At 52.7% G+C, this 22,084-nt stretch overlaps 3 protein-coding genes across 9 annotated transcripts; 1 reads left to right on the forward strand and 2 right to left on the reverse strand.

Annotated features, from left to right (window-relative positions):
• Positions 1-2,052: 2,052 nt before the first annotated feature.
• On the reverse strand, positions 2,053-7,765 carry CLDN19 (claudin 19). 6 transcript variants are annotated; one of them, XM_077190313.1, is made up of 5 exons: positions 7,266-7,764; positions 6,102-6,266; positions 5,782-5,869; positions 5,205-5,351; positions 2,053-2,698 (listed from the first exon to the last, which is right to left on the reverse strand). In XM_077190313.1, the coding sequence occupies exons 1-5, from the start codon at positions 7,486-7,488 to the stop codon at positions 2,656-2,658; spliced, it is 666 nt and encodes a 221-aa protein (XP_077046428.1). In that variant the 5' UTR covers positions 7,489-7,764; the 3' UTR covers positions 2,053-2,655. The 6 variants fall into 6 exon arrangements, with proteins under 6 accessions (XP_077046428.1, XP_077046429.1, XP_077046430.1 ...); XM_077190314.1 differs by having other exon boundaries at positions 5,098-5,351; positions 7,266-7,763; XM_077190315.1 differs by lacking the exon at positions 5,782-5,869 and having other exon boundaries at positions 7,266-7,765.
• A 1,089-nt stretch (positions 7,766-8,854) lies between these two features.
• Positions 8,855-16,951, reverse strand: P3H1 (prolyl 3-hydroxylase 1). Of its 2 annotated transcripts, XM_054647901.2 has the most exons (15): positions 16,401-16,950; positions 15,787-15,939; positions 15,430-15,619; positions 14,832-14,963; positions 12,758-12,897; positions 11,973-12,062; positions 11,810-11,862; positions 11,327-11,448; positions 11,017-11,144; positions 10,816-10,911; positions 10,551-10,701; positions 9,959-10,076; positions 9,709-9,784; positions 9,403-9,543; positions 8,855-9,325 (listed from the first exon to the last, which is right to left on the reverse strand). In XM_054647901.2, exons 1-15 carry the CDS (start codon positions 16,911-16,913, stop codon positions 9,206-9,208), a joined length of 2,223 nt encoding a protein of 740 aa, XP_054503876.2. In that variant the 5' UTR covers positions 16,914-16,950; the 3' UTR covers positions 8,855-9,205. The 2 variants fall into 2 exon arrangements, with proteins under 2 accessions (XP_054503876.2, XP_077046313.1); XM_077190198.1 differs by having other exon boundaries at positions 9,709-10,076; positions 16,401-16,951.
• Positions 16,952-16,981: 30 nt separating this feature from the next.
• On the forward strand, positions 16,982-21,875 carry C24H1orf50 (chromosome 24 C1orf50 homolog). Its single transcript, XM_054647902.2, has 4 exons — positions 16,982-17,224; positions 18,119-18,205; positions 20,515-20,646; positions 21,307-21,875. The coding sequence occupies exons 1-4, from the start codon at positions 16,997-16,999 to the stop codon at positions 21,496-21,498; spliced, it is 639 nt and encodes a 212-aa protein (XP_054503877.2). The 5' UTR covers positions 16,982-16,996; the 3' UTR covers positions 21,499-21,875.
• Positions 21,876-22,084: the final 209 nt, after the last annotated feature.

The raw sequence follows: 22,084 nt of genomic DNA on the forward strand, positions 1-22,084 counted from the left end.
GGGTTTTGTGCTCTGAGACATGATGGGCATCCCTGCAGTTAGAGCAGTCATAGGCTGGGAATGGAGCCTTCCCAAAAATGTCACATGAGGAAACCAGTGGAAACCTGCTGGGAACTCTCCCCAGGTGGGGGACTATGTGTGCTAGACAAATAATCGTTTTTTTATTAGACCTTTCAATTACTGCCTAAAACTGAGTGGCCTAAGACGCTGGAATGGAGTAAGATCCAGGAGTGATACCTGAGTTCAGAGGGTTGGAAGGGGCCAAAGAAAGGAGCTGGAATGCCACGGTGGTAATGAACCTCTTTGACTGGTAATTAAGACCTTTCTTTTTTTCCCATTAAGCAGAAAACAAGTGAAAACTCCTGCAGCAGTGATAGCTCAGGTACCTGTCTGGTCAGCCCCCAAGGATGTGCCTCTGAACCTGAGTAGCAGCATCCCAGCTGTCTGGCACTTGAAGCTGCCCTAAAAGCTTCAGGTTTGTTCTCTAATCCCCTACTGTTTGGATTACACAGGATCTGTGTTACAGCATCCTCTGAGCATCCCTGGGCTCAGCTGTGCCTCATGGCTCTGCCACCGCTCACCCTCATCTCTCATTTCCATTCGTGGGTCATAGTTGAGGTGCACTTGGGTTTTTAGGGTGGGTTTTGCTTTTGTTGTGTTTTGTTTTTTTGGGTTTTTTTTTCCTCTAGATAATCCTCTGCAGCATTTTACTGTGGGCATTTTGGCAAAACACCAATCTTGGCAAATCCTTCAGCCCTGCAGAGATGCCGAGGTGCCTGATGTGTGATTCCTGGGGCTTTGAGTTATTCTATTTTCCCAGAATTCTGGCACATGGCAAGCCTAATGCTTTGGAATGCAGCAGTGAATTAAGGCCAAAAATGTTCAGAAGGGTTTGCTAACCTTCATTTTCTAACCCTTATAGATCAAGAATCGTTCTTGGACATCTATGACGCATGAAATACTGTGTGACCACAAGTGATACAAAACTGTACCTCCATGGTCTTGGCAACACATATAGAATAGGTGTATTTATATTTTCTGCTCTGTCTAAACACTCAGTTTATGATATATCAAACTAATCCGCTTTGTTAATCCCCAACTGAAACCTTTTTGGGGGTAAAAAGAGGCAGGTAGAGGAGCAGAACTAGGAGCAGTCTGTCACAGCACAGCTAGTCTGTAGCTGAACAAGGTAAATCTGGCCATAACAAATCCCATTCGTCTGCCCTGGCTCATTCTAGAAAAGAGGTAACAAAAACCTCAGCCAACCCTGTTCAAGCTTAGATGCAGATATACCACTGGCCAGAGAGCTGGGGGAGAGAGGTCCCATCCAATCAGCTATCTAAGCTGGGAGATTCAAACGCCCTATAAAGAGGGCAGCTGCATTCAGCTCAATGCTCTTTGCTGGTGACTCTGTGTTGGTGTGTCTGTCTCCCACCCACGACTCCACATAACAGTGGTCAAATGATTAAGCTCCTTTCCCGGGTTAATGACAGTGAAAATTGGATCTTGGGTTTGCCAAAAAAATTTTGGTTTGTCAAAACTATGAGGTTTGTCACAACCATGTGTTAAAAAAGTGCTGGCAAGACCCAAACCTTGAACTTCAGCAAATATTTTACTAAAAAAACCTGCTGTGGCTGGAAGGGAAAAAAAAAGAAAGATGTTTTCTGAGATGGGATCATCTCAGAGAACTAGAGAGGACTCAGCAGATGCTGTAGGGGCAGGACAGTGAATAAGAATTATTAAAATCACCACCAAATTCAAACAGCCATATCTCAGATGTGTGAGAAAAGCCCTTCTGCATGCCTATGTGTGGGGGTAATTTTCCCTTTTCCCTCATTTCTGCCTATTTAAAAAATGACTGTTATTTCACAGGGCTTTGGCTGAAAGCAAGAGGTATGACCCAAAACCTCAATACTGCTCATTAATCTGGTGTGTTTGTTTGAAAGACAGGTGTCTGCCAGGGAAGGCAGGAGCCTCCCTTGGAATGGAGAATGTAAACCCCCTACCCCTGGATTATTATAATTTTGAAATCAAGAGGCTCTCAGGCAGATATGAGGAGAAGAATAACAATTCTTTACTAGTATGTATAACAAGGCAAACAAAACAATAACATTAACAAGAAACAGAAGCAGGGACCCAGTAAAAGCCTTCTGGACTGCTGGCACTTTCCCCTTTGGTGCAGTTACTGTCACAGCTGGCAGAAATAAGCAAAAAAAATCCCGGGGTGGTGGACTAGATGTATTAAGAATTCCACAGTGGTAGCTGGAACTCAGGGACGGCGCCGGCCACAGCGTGGAGAAACCCAGAGGCCGGACCGAAAAAACAGCGGGGCCAGGGCAGCGGGGGCCCGGCTCCGAGCAGGGCAGCGAGAGGCGAGGTTCAGGATTCCCAGGGCACACGAGCAGATGGTGATCGGTCCCTCAGAGCTGAACTGTGGCGGTGCCGGTGAATTCTCTCTTGCAGTAAGCGACAGCCTGGCTGTCCTCCTCTGATGCTAACGAGCAGAGAGCACCCAGCTGCCTCCAACCCCGTCTTTTTTACCTGCCCCCTTTCTGGCGGTATCTCTGTCCCCCCGAGAGAAACTCCCCGAGGGAAAAAAGGTATAGCCAGATGCTCCATTCCTCTCCCGACTTCAGACACAGTCTTTTGTCTTTCTTAAGTACCCGTAAGTATCCATAAGTCCCCAGTAGTTAGTTTCCTAGCAATTTATGGGAAAAAGAAAAATCTGTGAGTAAAAGAAAAAGGAAAAAAACCCCAACTCCCAACAACTGGTTTAATGACTAAGCGGTTGGAGGGGGGGAAACAGTTTCAGCCTGCCTGTGCTGTGAACAAAGGCAGATCCCCCTCTCTGATGTGCTTCCAGACTGGATGTCCACCCCCAGGGAGCCTTCAGGTGACTATTGGAGATGTCACAGCAGCCACCAAGGACAGCAAATCCCTGGGTTTGAGGTGGGATGGGATGTATTTCTGGACTAGATGCAGGAGGCTAAGACGACACAGCAGACATGCAAAAACCTGGATGGAAAACATGACCTCTAAAGAAAAACATGCACAGCAGGGGCCACGTCCCTGCATAGTGGAGTAAAAATCGGCTTAAATTAGTAACTACCCAATTAGGCACAAGTCAGCTCTGAATTAATGGGAAATGGGAGAAAACAGGGAGACTTCAGCTATGAGGGTTCATAAGAGGGCCCATAAGTGGAAGATGCTGGTGGCATTTCAGCCTTGGGAAGAGACTTGTGGAGGGGTCAAGCTGGATTCCCAAGGATTTAATCTGAAGAAATTTGTAACACCACATCCCCACCTTTAAGAGCAACACGCGGCAAAAGATGCAATATATTTACAGGAGGGCAAGAACCGTTGAGGATGGGGGAAAGGCTCCTGCCACACTGCAGAAGTGGCTCCAGTCCAGATGGGGAGTGAGGGGAAATCAGAGACAGTTCCAGAAAGATGCCCATGATTTAAAATATTATAATTTGGTAATACCACCAAGTCACAATTTTAAGTACAAAAAATTCCAAGGCCATACATCCCAAGGAAAAGTTAATGAAATTTATATTAATAGAATAAAAATCATTATTTACACTGAAATATAAAAAGGCCTTTTTAGTGTGTGGGGTTTTTTTTGGTGGTTTTTTTTTTTTTTTTGGGGGGGGGGTTGTTTTTGTTTGTTTTAAAGCATAAGATTCCTTTTCAATCCTTACTGCAGTGGCTTTGGTTGTTTTTCGAACCCCAAAATCTGCGTTCAGCACCTGATGGGTGGGTGATGCCAGCCTACAAGCACTGCTCTCCCATGAGGTGTGCAGGACAGTTTTACAGGGGGACTGCAACTTAACAGAGATAAAGGCAGTTCATGCCAGGGAGAAAGAGAGAAATCACGCCCCCCTTCGGGGAAAAAATAGCATTGTTTATCCTCCAGCGCAGCCAGGGACCCAGACACGGGCATGGGCATATCATCAAATAGAGGGAAAGGAAATGAAACAGAAGGAAAGAAAATAAAAATGAGAAAAGTAGAATAAAACACAATAGAGCAAAATAAAATAAAATAAAGCAAAATAAAATAAAGCAACTCAAAATTTTTAAAAAATCAGCTTTCTCTTCATATTTGGGTTTAAAAATAAAATTAAAAAATAGATAATGAAGCTATTTGGATAATTTTCAGCGTCCTTCCCTGTGGGTTGGCTGGCGCAACACCTGCAGCAGGGCTGGAGGGATGGAGTACAGAGAGTTTGGAGGATTTACAGATGAAATTGGAGCTTTGGCAGTTGCAAAACAATTAGTAACGGTAGAATAGAGGTACAAAGTGGTGTAGACAATTAGCAGGTTGTATTTGGAACCTCCACTGTCTGCTCTAGGGGATCTTGGCAGGGGAAGAGGGATTTGGACCCAGCAGGGAGGCACCAAAATTCAATTCAGGGCTCTGTCCATCTGCAACCAAAACCAAATAATTTATGTTCAGACCCCCTTTTTGCTGCTTTAATTTGCCCAAACCCATTTATTGTTTAACAAGGCACAGCCTGGTCCTGGACAGGAATGAGTCCAAGGCAGGTTTGGGCTGGCAGAGCTCAGCTGGAGCAACTGGCCTCCAGGAAGGAATCAATAATAATTAATAATAATTTTAAACTGTTGCTTTTCAGTAGCAATGAGGAAGGGTAATGCTGCATCCTAAAAGCATCCCTCTGCCAAGAACGGGGTGTAGGGATGCTTGAACCCCAAGTTGGGCTGGTGCTGTTAGAAGTAAAGACCTCATCCAAGGAAAATCAAACACTGGCTTTCCTCCCCACTTGCTCCTGGAAACAGGATGTGAGAGAGGGGTGGCCATGGTAGAAACCCCTTCCGTGTGGCACACCCCTGTGGGATTGGCCAATTGGCTCTGTGCCCCTTTGCCACTGGCATCAGCCTCCCTGCATCATCCCCACAGAATGCCTGTGATAGACAGAGATGGCATGGCCACAATGTGGGGCTGGGGGTACCGCCCCACCCAGCTGAGGAGAACACAGCAGTGATGGATATGAGAGGTGTGACACTTAAAACCTCCACTTTAGAGGCTGGCACTGAAAATGGTGCTGAAACCTGGAAGAAGGAGAAAGGTCTCACGGGGCATTCAGGGTCCAAGCAGGGTGGGAACACCAGGGTCTTGCCTCTTTTTGGGAGGGAAGGGAGGCACTGGGCAGCAGGAGCGTAGGGTGAGGGCTCAGACATACTCCCGGGCTGTGGAGGGCCGTGACTGCTGATGGTACTGCTGTCCTCGGCGCTCCTTGGCAGGGCAGGAACAGCACAGGAGGGACCCCCCCAACATGGAGAGGCTGGCAGCCCCCCAGCCCACGAAGAGAGCAGAGCCGAATTCGTACCTGTGATGAAAGGGGTAAGGGAGCATCAGGGAGGGGCAGAGAGGCACAGGTGCAAACTGAGATGGGCAACAGGATGCTTGAAGCTCTGATTAGGTGATCAAGGTGATGTCAAGGCAGATTTTAGTTCTTCCCTCTCCATCCTCATCTTTCCTGTTGGCTGTATCCAGCTACCACATGTCCCCAGCTTATAATCCTCCCCTGGGCTGAAATTCCACATGTGCACCACTACCCAGTCCCAGCTAGTAACAGCTAAAGCTTTAGCATCAGGGACATCTTCTGCAAGGTGCCAGTGAGGGCTGGCAGAGGTCCCACCCGTGGGGCACATTGGCCCACAATGCTGTACCTCACCAAAACCAGAAAGGAAAGGTCCAATGGGAAGTGCAGGGACAAGACAGGATTCAGAAGGGCACCCCCTGAGCCAGGCTCTTACCTAGCGTTGATGGGGATGGTGCTCTCTCTGAAGAACTCATAGGTCACCTGTGTTGCATACAACGACACGGCAGCCAGTGTGCACAGACCTGGGCACAGAATCGTGGAATCACAGAATGTTTTGGGTTGGAAGGGACCTTTAAAGATCACCTAGTTCAAAGCCCCTGCAGTGAGATGGTTGCCTAGCTGTTCCACTAGACATCAAATGTTGGCTGTCAGTGACATCCAGCCCTCACCAAACTGCTCCCCTTCCTCTATCAGTGTTGAAAGGTGTTTGAGGATTCCTGCACCAGTGATGTATGAAGGCTAGAGCTGCCTTACCAGAGAGAATGAAGAGAACACCTCCAGCAACAGCTATGCGGCTTTTGGTGACAGGATCCTCCTCCCCAACTTTAGTGCATTTCATGCCCACCACGCTCACGATGATGCCAAAGAAGCCCAGGAGGAGAGAAATGACCATGAGAGCCCGGCATGTCTGGATGTGAACTGCAAGAGGGGAAGAAAAACTGCTCCCAGCAGGTGCCTTTGACCACAGCTGGGCACTGGAAGCAAGGTCACTGTGTCCCATGCTGGTGATGGATCTGTCCTTAACCCTGTCCTTGCTGTGTAGCTGCCATGTCATATCCTCCCCATTTGGTAGATATGGGGACCTCAGCTCTGCTCAAGGCACTGCTCCCAATGCCTTCCCTGACCTTCCTCCCTTCCACCCTCATCCTGGTCATGACTGTGCGGGGCTAGGAAACACCTTGCCAGGAGTGGCACCACAGTCACCAAATGCCAAAAGGGTGATGCACGTCATGGAGCAGGGGCGGGGGGAGTGTTTGATGTCCCCATGGGGTACTGTTGGTATCTAAATGTGATGCCCACATTGGAGCTCAAACCTGCTGGGGCGGGGGGAGTGTTTGATGTCCCCATGGGGCACTGTTGGTATCTAAATGTGATGCCCACATTGGAGCTCAAACCTGCTGGGGCCAGGAGCATCCCAGCCACACAAATGGGCTCAAACCCACAGGGTCAAGAGAGGCTCAGTCCTGGGATGGGGGCCCAAGATTCACGGATAGAGAGGGAAGCTTGGACCCACATCAAGGCTCAGTTCAGTGGATGAGTGGACTCAGACCCTTCTGAGGGGGGGTCAGATCTACAATAGGGGTGGAGTCAAGAAGGACTTGGACCTGAAGGTGACTCAGGCTCCAGGAAGAGCCAGGGGAGCTCAGATGCATAGGGGAAGGAGGCATCCAGACATGAAGAGGATACAGACCTGTTCAGGATGTGTATTCAAACTCATAGAGGTGGGTTCAAACACAGAGAAGGGCTCAGAGCCATATGGGGAGGGTCAAACCCACAGCGGGACTCAGACTTACAAAGGGGCAAGGGCATCTCAGGATCCCAGGGGAGCTCAGACCAAGGAGGAGACGGGGAGGGGCGGACTGCATCCAGGAAAGGAAGCGGGGCTCATCCTACGAGGCCCCGGGCCCCCGTACCCACCTTCGAGGGAGAGCAGCGAGTCGTGCAGGCGGCACTGCACCTGCCCGGTGCTCTGGGCGGCGCAACTCATCCACAGCCCCTCGTGGAGCCCCACGGCCGTGATGATGGCGTCCCCGGCGTACGAGCTCTGCCGCCACTGCGGCAACACGGCTACTGCCAGCCCCGCCACCCAGCCGGCCAGCGCCGCCAGGTACCCGGCCAGCTCCCGCGCCCCGCCGCCCATCGCCGCCGCCGCCGCCGCGTCCAGGCCCGCCCCGGCGGACGGAGACGGCCGTGGGAGGAGGGACAAGGCCGGAGGGGGGGCTCTGAGGGGGAAGACGGGTCGGGGCGGGGGGAGGAGGGCAATGTCGGGGGAGGATTTAAGGTGAAGGGAGAGACATGGGTCTTGTGCGGGGAGATTTAGGTCCCAGAGGGGATTTTTTGAGTCTCGAGTGGGAGAGTTGGGGCCAAAGGGGTGGGTTACCTGGAGCTTAGGGGGAATTGGGTACCGGGAAGCGGCAATTAGAGGCCTGGGGGGGGGGGGGGGGGGGGGGGCACTGGGGCCCAGGGAAGAGCATTAGGTCTGAGGGGGAGAGATTTGAATCTGAGGAGAGTGATTTGGGGTTGGAGGCAAGGGATTTGAATTCTAGAGGGAAGAATGTGGTCTTAAGGGAAAGATTTGGGGCATGGAAGGAATTTGGGTCCTACAAGAGATTTGGGTCTTGAGAGAGATGGAAACCACTCAACGACAGTGGGGGGATATGTGAAAATGGGGCTCCCCGACAGGAGGAGGGAGTGGGTTAGTGGGAAGTTACCATCCTTGACCCCCTGCCGTGGACTGGGAGCCCCCAGGGGCCCCAGGGGTCACTCCAGGAATTCAGCAGGGAGCAGGGAAACAGTTCATTCAGTGAGGGAATTCAGACACACCATGCCACCATGGCACCAACAAGAGAAGCCACTGTCAGTGGTGTATACCTGCGGGGGTGTGGGGAACATGTGTCACCACCCTGGTGACACCAAGCACATTGCTGCCCCAGGACCTGGCAATCGTTAACTGCCATGGCCTCATCAGCAGTCTGCTCACGAACTCAGGCAGCTGGGGGTGGACACTGGGATGGTGGGCAGCCTCCACTGGGACTGTATGTTCATCCTGGAGAAAACATCCTCCAGATCCCCCCTTGCCCACCCCAATGCTGAATGGCCCTCCAAGTGAAATAGGGGTGCTGGGTGGCTGCACATGGGGCAGGATTTATTTGCCCACATTCCCGGGATGGTTATGGTAATGGCCAGACATATGTAGGAACAATTCAATGCCCTGTCTGGGAGTGCCAGGGTGCTCAATGTCCTTCTTGTTCAAGGACAGTTCCCTCCTCACTGGAATGGTGGGTTCCTTCCCACGTTATGGGAGCGAGGTCCAGGGGATGCTCAGCCAGAGATTGCATTGCTGCTACTGCCCCTGGGACACTTTGTCTCCCATAAACACCTTTGTGAGGCTTACAGGGCTACAATACTCCTGGGTAGATGCTTGCCAGGAGGGAAGGTTGCACCCCAACACTGACAACAGCAAAAGGGTGACACCAGCCTTCAGGCCCCACCTGGAAAGCAACAGCTTAGAAAAAAAATACCTTTATTCACCCATTTTCTGCAGAAGGCACTTATATAACTCCAAGTTCAGGAAAGGCACACATTTGCACCCATTGGCACCAGGGCCCCACCCCTAACAAAGCATCCCTCCCTTTTCCCCATGTCACCCACCCCTGAGCCTCCATCACACACCCCAGATCAGCTCCACAGGGGAACACTGGATGCTGCAGGGGTAGTACACAGCATTCCCCAAAACCCCACTCCAACTGGGTTGGGGACAGAGGGGATCCTGTATGTTACCCTTATGACTATGCAGCCTGAACCCACAATGCTGACATGACTAGTCCCAGCAGAGATGTCCTGGTCCCCGTAGGATGTCACAGCTCATCCTTCCCGACCACAATGGCAGCTGGTGATTCCTTCTCTGGCTCTGGCTCCAAATCCCCCTCTTCCATGCTGAAAAGCATCTTCACCAGGTCATCTGCCTGCACACGCTCCTGTGGGCAGACCCATAGTGGTAAGCATAGCCACTGTCCCACCCAAAACCCCTACGCACTGCTGGGAGGGAGCTTACCCGCTCACTGTGCCGAGGGTCCAGGGTGAACCAGAGGGCAATAGCGCAGCGCTGACCCTTGGTCACAGCTTTCACCCCGTGGGGGTTCTCTGAGCCAGAGGAGAAGCCCACAGCACGGCCACACTGCGGCTGGACCTCTGCCTGTCAAGGGTGGGAGACCAGAAGACCCCAGTCAGGGGTGAGTTGGTTCCCCTCAGTCCAAGTTCATCTTTTGCAGTGGCTCAGGGGATGTTCCCAGGGCAGAGGGCCAACAGGCAGGAGCTAGATTTGGTGCTGCACATGGATCCTTGGAGCTGAGCTACTCACGGTCTCAGTCTTGGCATCCAGCTCGGTGAAGTAGAAAGCTCCTCCTTCAAAGTCCCCATTGAGGTAGAGGATTGCACTAATGGGAGCAGGGGACAAGTGGAGGTGACAAGTAACCATCACCAGAGCTCTCCAACACCATGGCAAGAGCCAGAGGCAAGAAAGCCCAGGTTTGGTGTACCTCCTACCTTGCTCCTCCCAACTCAGGTGCCACCAAATCATGGTACCCTTAGCTGACAGCCACCACCAGTACCTGTAATCCCGGAAAGTGTAGGCTGGGGGTTCCTTCACGCACAACAGTGCCTCTGCATTGAGAATGCAGTTGTCCACATGCACCTCATGGCTGTTGTCACTCCGGCCTTCTTGCTTCTCTAGGGTAGAACAGGGCATGTCAGGAGCCCTCTGTGCAAGAACAGGGTCCATCCCCAAGTATCCCGTGCTTGCAGGTGACAAGAAAATCATGCATTAGCCTAAAGCACTTCCACTTGCTGGAGTGTGGACTGTGCAAGGCCATTTGGGTGGCATAAAACGCTGTTCACTTGTCCCATGGCATTTCCATGGCCCTCCAGGTAAAACCTCCCTCAGCGCCCATCCCAAAATGCCTCAGAATGATGAAATCCTGTATGGCATGAGGCCATCTGCCCTGTTAGAGGCAACAAGCAGAGCTGCTGCTCATCTTCCCAAACTGGGCTTAGGGACAAGCTTCCTACACCCTCCTGGGAAGGAGTGGGTTAGGGAGCAGCAAGGAGGTCTCCAAAGAAAGGTCCAAGACTACAACACTCCAGCTGTTAGAGGAGATCCAGACAGGAAAAGACAAAAGACTTGTTCCTCTGGGCCACACTCACCATCAATGGCTGTGCGGCACACTAGGTGGGAGTAGGAGAAGTGGAGTGGGACCTCCAGGCGGAAGTAGGACTCAATCATGTGCCGCACCTTCTCTGTCACGTTGTAGTACAAGTAGGCACTGTGCAGGGGCACCTTCCCCTCCTGCCCCAGCTGTGGAGGACAGACAGGACAGGGGCTCAGCCCCATATGGGCATGGGCAACCATCTCCCCCAAAACTACCCTCCCTTGTCCCCACAGCCTGTTTCTCCACACAGCCACCCCAACCTTGAGGGCCTTGAGGACAGTCACGCCATAGAAGGTCTCACTGGGAGTGTGAGGAGAGGTCTTCCCCCGATAGCCATCTCCAGCCGAGGCAGCTGCCTGTAAAACCCGATTTGTGTTACTGGTCTGATGTGTGAGCTGCAGGATGGGACCCCTTGGCATCCTCTATCCATCCCTGCCTTCTCCACCTGTTCTTGCACTCACGTTAGTGAGTCTCTGCAGTTCTCGGCACTCTTCAGCAGAAAGGACTCCATCCACCACGACACGCTGGGAACCATTCAGGGCTTTGGAGTTCATGGTGACACTGGCTCCTTCGTAGACCAAAGGGCCACCTGTGGCACAAATGGGATTGGTGGATGTGGGGAGAGATGCCACCAGCTCTGGTGTGGCTGGGGGAAGCTGTGGTCCCTCCACCTGCTCCTGCTGCCACCCATGTGTAGAGGGACTGTGAACTGGCAGCAGGGGTCACAAAGGTCTCCATCTCCATCCCACCTCCCCTCCAGGCCTTCTCCACCTTCTCGGATGAACTTGCTCATGTCGGCAGACTCTTTGGCCTTCTCCTCCACCAGTGTCTCAATCTCCTTCATGAGGTTGCCGATTTCCTCAGAGATGCGTGCTGCAGTCTCCCGCTCCACCCTGGGCATGCGGCAGCCATCAGCACCACCACCCCACTGTCCCCACATCAGAAATGAGGGCCACTAAGACAAGGGCAGGACAAGCTGTCTCAGGTGCTGGTAACAAAGCTCGCACCTAGACTGGAGAGTCACCTCAATGCATCCCTCACTCTGAGGTGTTTGGGGTGACCTACACATGCCCATCATCTCATGGGCTGATGGGAAATAAAGTTCTGCCCTCCAGCAGCCTCTTCCAGTCCCAGCATCAGAACATCCCCTGGCAGGAGCTCTATGCCATGTCCTTTGGCCCAAAGCCCACACTGGAAGAAAGGTTTGTCCTGTCAGACCCCCATTGGGTGAGCTTGGCTGGGAACAGCACTCACTTCTGTTTCTCTCGCAGTCTTTTTGGTATCACCTCTTCAGGTGTCCATGTGTCCTGCCACCAGAAGAACAACATCAGGAGCTGGACAAAGATCTGGCCAGGACACAGACCCCTCGTCTGCATTCCATCTGGCCACTGCATCACCCTGGTCTCACATCACCCACCGGGTCCACAAAAGGGATGCCAAAGATGTCATAGCTGAAGAAGAGCAGCTCCTTCTCCATCAGACTCTGCTGGTAATATACCTGGATCTCCTGTGGCAAGGGGCAGAGGGATGGGGTGAGGTACAGCAGGAGGATTCTGAAAAACCCCAAGTGTGGGCAGGAAGATGCAGGTCTACACCATTCCTGTGGTCCTTGCACCAGACCCACAGCCTTGTTTCCTGCTCCATCTGGCAGCTGGGAAGCAAGTGGCATTCCCCATTCTGTCTGAACTTCCCAGTGGACAAGCCCTGGGGAGATGACATTTGAGCAGAGGCACATGTGTGTCCCTTCTGCAGGAAGCTCTTTAGGAGCAGTTTCCCTTCCCGTACTCCAACTGGTGTGGGGCAGGGACTCCCATCCATGGGAGTCTCACATCCCAGGCAGGACCTAGCCATCCAGATTCGGCTATTTTGAAGTCAAATTCTCTCCTTTTTAAGCAATTTCGCTTCAGCTGTGGAAAAGTGCAATAGAGGTAGCCTCAGATCCTCCTAAAAAGATTGTCCACCTGCCTCTCACAGCCCCCTCTATCAAGAAAGGGTAGTGTGCCTGTCATCCAGCTTCACTTGGCCTAAGACATTTTGCCAGTGATGTTTTTCAGCTACTTTCCAGCTTGTCTGACCTTAAATCCACCCATTCCTGTCCACCTTCGGTAGCTGGTATGGAGGAGACCCTACTACAGCTTCTGCAAAGGTCCCCAGTGAGAAGAGAAGATGCCCCTGCAATCATTCGTCCTTCTGACTGCTCACCTTTCGCGGTTGGATGGGTCTGGCCAGGTTTTCCCCCAGGACGGCAGTGTAATAGGCCAAATTTTGGTTCATCACCTCGTCATGTGGGAAGAAGAGCAAATAGGTTTTGGCACATTCAATGGCTTTTTCATAATTCCCATCTGCAACGAGAAATGGGCTGTTAATGGCATGTCCGGGGACACTGGAGGCAGAACAAAGACAGATATGGAGGAGAGATGAAAGACATGGTCCTTTTGTTCCAAACTGTGTCACGAGTAGGGCAGATCCCCTGGGGCAAGGATAACTGCTGCTACAAAGGCAAAATTCAGATTCTGTGGTGCTCTCCTCTCCCCAGAAACCATCACAACAGAAACCAGGGGTACTTGTACAGCTTGGGTGCTTTTCTCACTTGGAAAACATGACAAAGCCTATTTAGAGGTAGCCAGACCCAACCATTTACTGGCAAACCTGCAGTTTCCAGCCACTGAAACATCCTACCGCACTTTCATGTGGTCTTTCACAGAATCAAAAAATCACAGAATGGGTCAGATTGGAAGGGACCACAGTGGGTCATCTGGCCCAACCTCTCTGCTCAAGCAGGGTCCTCCGAGAGCATACAGCTCAGGACTGTGTCCAGATTGCCCGGAATATCCCCAGTGAGGGAGATGTAACACCCTCTCTGGACAATCTCTTCAGTGCTCAGTCGCTGCAAACATCCTCATATCCAGATGGAACTTCCTAGCCATGAGTTTCTGCCTCTTGTCCTATAGCTCAGCACCACAGAGCAGAGCCTGATCACATCCTCCAGCGCTACCCTGCAGATACTGACAAACATTTATGAGGTCCCCTCACAGCTGTCTCTTCTTGAGGATTTCTATCCTCTTGGACTTAATATTTTTTCTCCTCCTTTTGGAGAAATTCACACAGAAACATCTTATACTTTTCTAAAGAAATAAATAAAAAATTAAATCAAATCAGGTGTATTTTCCTGGGTTGTAACTCTTCTGCGTTGGGAGTGTGCTGCTGTGATTTGAGGCAAGAGGTGGACAGCTGGCAAGGAGGAAAAAAAATGCTTCTCTCAGCTGTTGTTTCACTTGAAAAGTGAAGCTGCCCAGTAATAAAGCAACGTGGACAGGGACTGCAGCCAAGCACAGAGTGATCTAATCTCCTGGAAAATGTTTCAGGCAGGAGGAACATGCCTGTTGAACCTCATGAAGTACAAGGCCTAGTGGAAGGCTCTCCAGCAGTATCAGTGAAGATAGTGAAGATAGGGGGGATGGATGGGATTAGAGCACCCAGAGGAGAAGGATATGGAGATAATAGTGGATGAAAAATTGCACAGGACCCATCCATGTGCACTAGCAGCTCAGACCCCCCCCCCCTCCCCAGGCTGATCCCTGGCAGCATGGGCAACAGTTGAGGGAAGGATTCTGCCCCTCTGCTCCACTCTGGTGACATGCCACTTGCAGTGCTGTGTCCAGCTCTGGGTTCCCCAGCATAAGGATATGGACTCATTAATGCGGGTCCAGAGGAGGCCACAAAACGGTCAGAGGACTGGAGCCTCTCTGTGAAGAAAGGCTGAGAGAATTTGGCTTGTTGAACCTGGACATGAGACGGCTCCTGAGACATCTTGATGGCCTTCCCATACCAAGAGTGGCCACAAGAGAGATAAAGACAACTTTTGTAGTTCGTAAGGTTTATAGTGACTGGACAAGGGGAATTGTCTAAAACTGAAGAAGGGCAGCATTAGGTTGGCCATAAAGAAGGAATTTTAGGTCTGGGCAGTCTGTGCCAGGGAAGGAATTAGGTTCGCCATAAGGAAGGAATTTTAGTCTGGGCAGTCTGTGCCAGGGCCTCACCACTCTCATCGGAGTGGTGAGGCCCTGGCACAGACTGCCCAGAGTGTTAGAGACTGGGTTGGATGGGGCTCTGGGAGATCTGAGTGACCAGTGCTAGATGTCCCTTCATCTTCGGTTGTACTGATGAGATTATCTTTGAAGGTCCTTTCCCCACCCAAAACACTCTAAGGATCTATGATTTCAGGCAGAGTGCCGAGTGCTGACAACCACAGAGGATGAGGTGAGGAGCTGCTTACTGTTGTAGTAGGCAAACTGCAGATAGTTGAAGTGCGAGGGCAGGAAATCCTCCAGAGGCTTCTCCTGGCCAGGCTGGGAGGCCAGCTCTGTGACACAGCCCTGCTTGCAGCTTAGCACTTGCATGGAGTGATCTGGCAGAGAAAAATGCCATGCTCAGTCACCCACGGGCTGATGGGCAGGACCCTGAGGGGTATTCAATCTCCTGCTCATACTGGGGTTGTTGCAAGCTTTTTGGTGGTGGAAAACCCTCAGGGATGGGGGTCGTCCACCTCAGAGTTGACTAGTGTGGGGTTGTGGTGCTCTCTCAGGACGGACTAGCCATCATCAGCCTCCCATCACATCCTGGTGACCGTCTACTGGTCTCTCTTCTGTCTTTCCATGTTCCCCTGGAATTCGGAGAATTCCTGGGCATCAGTCCCAGTGCTAAGTGCAGGTAAACACCTCCTGCCATTTACTGGCCACACCTTCCCTAGTGAAAGCTAGGATGGGGTTTCCAGTCTTCAGGGACCCCCTACCCCCACCCCAGGTCTTTGTGGACCAACCTCCTGAGAATCATACTCAACTCTTGTGACAGGACACAGAAGGCATGGCTCCCACCTGTAATGGCCTGGAAAAGGTCTGCATTGTACTCAAGGTAGTTGTAGCCCTCGTAGTCATACGGTCCCTCGCAGAGAGCGCGGCATTCAGTGTCTGCCACAAAATACTCCTCCAGCGCCTTCTCCAGGTGCAGGATGGCAGCAGCTGGCTGGTCCTCTGTGTAAAACCGGATGCCCAGCTGAAACTCGCTCTACAGAAGGATGAGAAACGATGAGGGGATCTCAGTGCTTCACCCCCCGTGATGGGTCATCTCATCCCCAGCACAATGGCACCTCACGAGCTCTCTGAGCTAGCAGCTGTGGTGTGATTGCCCGGGGTTGCACAGCGGACAGGGACTTTGGGAGGGGAGGTTCTCACCAGGTGGGGTTTGGCCTCCAGGTCAGTGAAGTCATCCTCGTGGACTCCCACCATGGCCTGGTAGTACTCCAGGTTTTGCCTCATCTCCTGGTGCCCGGGGTTGGCCACGAAGAAAGTGTGAGCGGCCGCCGCCGCCTGCGCTGGCCGGTTCATCTGGGTGGGACGAGGGTGAGACAGCGCGGATCCCATGCAGAGCGTAGTGGACACCCGTCCCCTGAGCATCCCCGTAGCCGGGGCGGAGGGCGGTGACAGGGGCGGCTCCGGCGAGCTCCGACGTGGCACTGATGGGGGGGCGCGAAGGCGGGGGGGCAAGGCCGAGACTGCCGGCCTGTAACCCTACTCCGCCGGGGCAGACACCGAACCCTCCCGGCGTCCCGGGACCGGGATCGCCACCGGCCGGTTCACCCGGTCCCACCCATCCATCCTCCCGCCTGATTCTGGGATCCTCCGTGCATCCCCTCCGTCCCGAAACCCGTCGTAGCGGGACACCCCTTCCCTTCCCTTCCCTTCCCTTCCCTTCCCTTCCCTTCCCTTCCCTTCCCTTCCCTTCCCAAACCTTCCCAAACCTTCCCTTCCCTTCCCAAACCTTCCCTTCCCTGCCGCCGGTGCCGCACCTTGAAATAGGCCACCTGGAGGTAGTTGTAGGGGCTGCGCCGGCTGAACTCCCGGTCCAGCTCCTCACCCAGGCGGTATCGGGAGGGCGCAGCGGGCCCGCAGCCCCGCAGGCAGGCGGCGCGGCGAAGCAGCGCCCGAAAGAACCACAAGTCCCGGAGCACCGGGTCGGGGTGGGACTCGGCCGCCTCCGCCGGCCCCGCTGTGGCGTTGGCGCAGCGCAGGCGGCACTGCATCAGACGGGAGCGCACAGCGGCCCGCGCCCGCAGCGCCCGCTCCATCTGCAGCACTACGGTGGGCCAGTCCCCCCGCGCGTACGCCTCGGCACCGGCGGCGAACAGCGCATCCGGGGACTGGGCGGGCAACGGCGGGTCGCCCAGTGCTATGGTCGGGACCGGGACCGGTTCCGGTGGCGTGGCCGCCCGCGCCAGCAGCACCATCAGCAGCGGCAGCAGCAGCAGCAGGAGAAGTGGCGGCGACAGCGCCATGTCCGAACACCGGCCGAACCGCAGCATCAGCCACCCCGGGCACCGGAGCGATACTAACTCCGCCCCCTCCGCCCCGCCTGCCGGCCAATCAGCGACAGCAGAGCCCCGCCATGGTCGCACCCCTCACCGTGCGTGCGGACGCCTCAGCGGAAGCCTCTCCACCGGGCGGAAGTGGTGGGTCGTGGCTGTCCATGGCGGAGGGCGGCTCGGAGCCTGGGGATGACGGCGACGGCCCCGGTCCCGGTCCTGGGCTGGCCCTGGTCGAGGGCAGCGCCGGCCGCGCCGGCCGCGTCGGGGACCCCGGTGACCTAGTGGCCCTGGCCCAGCAGGTGCAGCAGGTGAGGGCCGGGTCCCAGCGGCGGGGCTGCAGGGGCAGGGCTGGGCTCGCTGTCCGCTGCTTCCCGGGCGTCTCCGGGGCCTTCTCAGGCGGCGGCGGCCTTGGTGCCTCCCAGCACGTCCCGCTGCTTTCCGGTGGCCCCGGCGGCTTCCTGGTGTGTCCTGTGCTGATTTCGGCAATCTCCCACTGTCTCCTCCCAGTATGTCGCAGTGCCCCGCCAGGATCTTCCCGAGTTCCCACGTTGTTGGTGTCTCCAGAACCTGTCATTGCACTTCAGTGCTTCCCACTGTGCCTTGCTGCCCCACAGTGACTCAGAGCATCCCACTGAAGTCCCATTCCAGTATGCCCTGCTGCCTCCCAGTATATCCCCCTATATATAGTTCACAGCAGCATGTACAGATGCCTCCCACTACCATACTGCCAGTCCATCCTAGCACCCTTGATATGTTCTATGACTTTTTCAGTGATTCTCAGTCCATCCTGCCTCTCAGTCCTCCCCAGGTTTTCCTGATATGTTCTACTGGTCCTCCCAGTGCACTCCAGTATGTTATACTATTCCTCCAGTGCCTCATAGTACATCCTACTGATCTCTGGTGATGTTCCTCAGAGCTTCTCAGTTCACCTAAAAGCTCAGTGTATGTCCTACTGCCTGCTCCCTTTGTAGCCCACTACCTCCCAGTCCAACCCATTGCCTCCCAGTATGTCCTGCTGCTCCCTCTCACTGCCCCTCAGCCTATCCAGACAGCTCCTGGTCCTTGCTCCTGCCTAGGGGTGCCAGGACAGCTCCTGCATCCCCCAACTCTGTGGATGCCTTGAGCTTGACCACAGCTGGCTCAGCACAGTCCAGAGGGCTGTCGTTCTTCCTGTTCTGACTTGCCCTAATTTTCTCTCCCAGGCCAATGACTTTGTCCGAGCAAATGCCTGCAGCAAACTGACAGTCATCGCTGAGCAGATCCGGCACCTGCAGGAGCAGGCGCGGAAGGTGAGTAAGGATTGGCAGAAGGCTCATTGCCTTGGGAGATGAGCATCTGCTGCCGCTGCTGGGCATTTGGGAAGGGCTGTGGCCTACATGTGAATTGGGGCTAGGAGCTGAGCAGAGAAGATTTAGTGGAAAAATAAGGAGGTTTATTGTCCAATGTCAAGGGGGATGGGAGAGGGTAGATTTTTGTGCTTTCCCTGCGTCCTCAGCAAACCAGGAAGGACTTTATGAATAAAGTAGGGGAGTAAGGGCAGGAGGTCCAAAACAGCTCGCGGGTATCAGGACAGAAAGAGATGACTCTGGTTTTGGGACTGGTGATTTGTGTGTGCACTGTGCTCTTGGAAGGATCTGATGAAGTGATGATGTGGCCCTAGCTGGATCTGAGGCCCTGGGGTAAAGTGGTGCACTTCAATGGATTCCTCTGTGAGCGACTAGTGCTTTCAGGGCCTGGAGCACACTCGCTATGATAGCTGACAGCAGAGGCAAAGGACAGGTCTTTGTATGGAAATCCAGGGACAGTCTATCAAGTCTGAAAGGGAATCCAGGGACAAGGACAAACTTGGACTCAGGGCACAGGGTTTTATATGGTGAAAAAGGGGTGGCTCTGAGGGTCAAGGTCCAATGGGAACAAGTGAAAATGGGGCAGAGGAGGGGCAGCCAACCAGGGGAACCAATAGGGTAACATGGGTGGAACACTGAATCAAACTGAGACCAATGGGGGATCAGGAGAGGGAAGAACATTTTAGGGAACATACAAATAATGGTGAATAGGGGCTGAACTGGGGTGGAGCAACTGTATGAACCAATGGAACTTAAGATATTAACATGTGCTTGCAAAGGCCTATGGGAGTGAGGCACTTCTCACCCTAACCTAGGAGGGGTGTTTCTCCTTGCCTGCTTCTGCCTCCGGGCAGTTTAAAGGGTGACAGTTCTAGTGGTTGGTTCTCAGGCCTCCCTACTGGGAAAGATCAGTTCTCCATCTAGTGATAAGCTTGGTTTCACATTTATCTGGATGGATTTGCAGGAGTGGGTGATCTCAGGAGAGGGACACAGCAGGGCTTGGCTGTGTTCATCCGTCTAGCCTTCCACTCTTCATAGTAAAATCAGGAGCCAGAGTGGGGAACGATCTGCCAGTCATTGCAACTGGCCCACTGCCATTGAGGCCATTACGTTATGTAATCATTAACTGGTGGAGCTGGAGCAGTCAGGTGGTAGAACTGGGGAGATGAATTCTCCTTTGTTTGCTGCCCCTTCCTTTTCAAGGCACAGCAGGAAGGCCTGTCTTTGGTTGCAAATGCAAGTTGTGGCTGGGGGTATGTATTCCATTACCATCTGTTAGAGGTGGGGCAGTTATCTTCTGTTAATTGGGCCACCTGTTAAAACCAGGTGGGGCAGTTTTCCTTATCTTTTCCATGACCCATCCTCCTTCCCGGGAGATCTCTTCTGTCAATGGGCATTGAGTGTCCCTGCATGACTGATAAAGTTATCATCATCCCATTGGGAGATGCTCTGCCCAGGGGGAGGAGCCAAGCATTCCTACCTGAATATAATCTGAGATTTGGAACACCACAGTCAGCCTTTTCCCACTTGATTCCCAGAGGAGCATCTTTCTTTTCCACTGGATTCCCAGAGAAATACCAGGCCCATTTACATCACCCCTGGACCTTCAGAGGAAAACTCCACCCTTCTACAGGATCACTGCTTCTACAGAACCACAGCTGGCACTGCAGGAGGACTGCAGCCATTATTTAATCAGACTGCTACCAACAGCCTGACCAACAGGGTGTGAGGTCATATTTCTGACTCTGTCAGTGTTGTTTTGTATTACTGCATTTTTATTTTAATTTTTTTTTCCTAATAAAGAACTGTTATTGCTACTCCTGTATCTTTGCCTCAGAGCCCTCTTAATTTCAAAACTATAACAGTTCGGAGGGAGGAGGTTTACTTTTCCATTTCAAGAGAGGCTCCTGCCTTCCTTAGCAGACAACTGTCTTTTCAAACCAAGACAAGGCCCCAGTCCAGCAGCTGTGTGTGGAGATGAGGAATAAGCCCAACATGTGGTGGTGTCAAGTATAGAGATGAATCTGGAGTGAGATGCAGAGGTATCTCCACCGCTGTGGAGAGGTTGTCTGAAGTCCTTCTGACAGGGAATAATTGGAGAAAACTATCTCTTTGGAAACATCTCCTTCCTGTGTGGCAGGGAGATCAAGGCCTTGTGACCCATAGGTCAAGTGATGTGTCTTGGGCCATGGCTGAGAGGCAATAGCATGTTGTCATTTTATTTCAAGTGTAAAGATGTTTTGTTATTCCAGGTCTTAGATGAAGCTAACAGGGATGCTGATCTGAACCACGTGGCCTGCAACCTTGTGAAGAAGCCAGGAAACGTTTACTACATGTACAGGCGGGAGAGTGGGCAGCGGTATTTCTCCATCCTGTCTCCTAAGGTGGGTGGTTACAGGCCATGAAGAAGCAGGGAGGGGAAAAAAGTAGTGTTTCTGGTGCTTGGGAACATAGGAAGCTCAGGCAAAAGCACCAGCTTGATGGGGGCATTTGTTTGTCCCTACTCAGGTTTGGTGTTTGCCCTTGCTCTGGGTTAGTCTGCTGGAGCCAGAGCCATCTTACAGAGTTCTCTGGCTCTTGATGGAGAATGGCAAGAAGCCCTTTGGGGCATGGATCTGAATTTTGTCTTTTGGTACCTGTGGTTCTTTGTCTGGAAGTAAAGAACTGCCAACGTGCCCTGAGCCTTTGCTGGCTGGTGTGGCTGCCTGGCAGGACAGTCTCTTAGGTACTTTAGCCCAGAAACTGAGTTTGCCTGCAGCTGAGGTGATGGTCTTAGAGATCTCCTTCCAGACTACCCATTTTCTTACATGCAGGGTGAAGGCTTCAGGGCAGGTCAGGGAGATCTTGTGTCCACAAGCCTTCCTCTGTCAGTAGTGCTGGAGCTTGACCTGATCTTGGACTTGAGGTAGCTGAGCTTATTTTTAGGTTAGGAAATGGTATGGTTGTGTAGCTGGGACTGCTTCAAAGGTAGTAGGGCTTAAGGACAGCACAGCCCAGCTCCAAGGGAAACTGAACACTGATGGAATCTCTCTTTTCTCCACCAGGAATGGGGTACCACTCCCCATGAATTTCTTGGTGCCTATAAGCTCCAGCATGACATGTCCTGGACTCCGTTTGAGGACATAGAGAGACGAGATGCTGAAATAACTGTCCTGGAGAAGCTGCTGAACCAGCAGGCAGCACTGCCCCTGTGCATGGAGCCCAACTTCCAGGGCCTGACCAAGTCACACAAGTGACCCCACAGGACCTCCTGAGCAGAGTCCCTGAGTGAGGGGACACAGTGCTTGTATGCTGCCAAAGGCGAGGTGGAAAGAGACCAAGAAACAAAAATGGTGATTGTTTTTGTGCTTTAAGGAGACTAATGCTGCATTCAGTCTTACTGGATTTTATAGTAATTGAATAATTTACTTTATTGACCTATGCCAAGCTATACCAGGAGGTGTCAGTTCCAAGAGTGCTTGGAGCAAAAAGCAGAAATGCTTGGGGTAGATGTGCTTATGTTGTAAAATAATATCTCGTATCTGCCTGGCTCTGGTGTACCTCACTGCGAGTGTGTCAGGTAATGATCTCAGGGCTGGATTTTCCCCCTTATTAAAAAACACATGTCTAAAGAGCTCTGTGGCCTGGGAAGAGTAATGTGCAAAAGCCTGTGCAAAGGGTCTGTTGTGATGAGTCTTCTGGTCTCTGTCCTAGCTGGTCTGAATCCCTGAGCTGGGAACATAGGGTGACCTGAAGCTCTTTTCTCTGGAAAGAGCATTCTCAAAAGTGCCATGCAGACTTCAGGTGCTCTTCAGATGACGTGTGTTTTACATCCTCAGCATT

This window comes from Agelaius phoeniceus, chromosome 24 (genome assembly GCF_051311805.1).
Source record: "Agelaius phoeniceus isolate bAgePho1 chromosome 24, bAgePho1.hap1, whole genome shotgun sequence".
NCBI classification, from domain to species: domain Eukaryota; kingdom Metazoa; phylum Chordata; class Aves; order Passeriformes; family Icteridae; genus Agelaius; species Agelaius phoeniceus.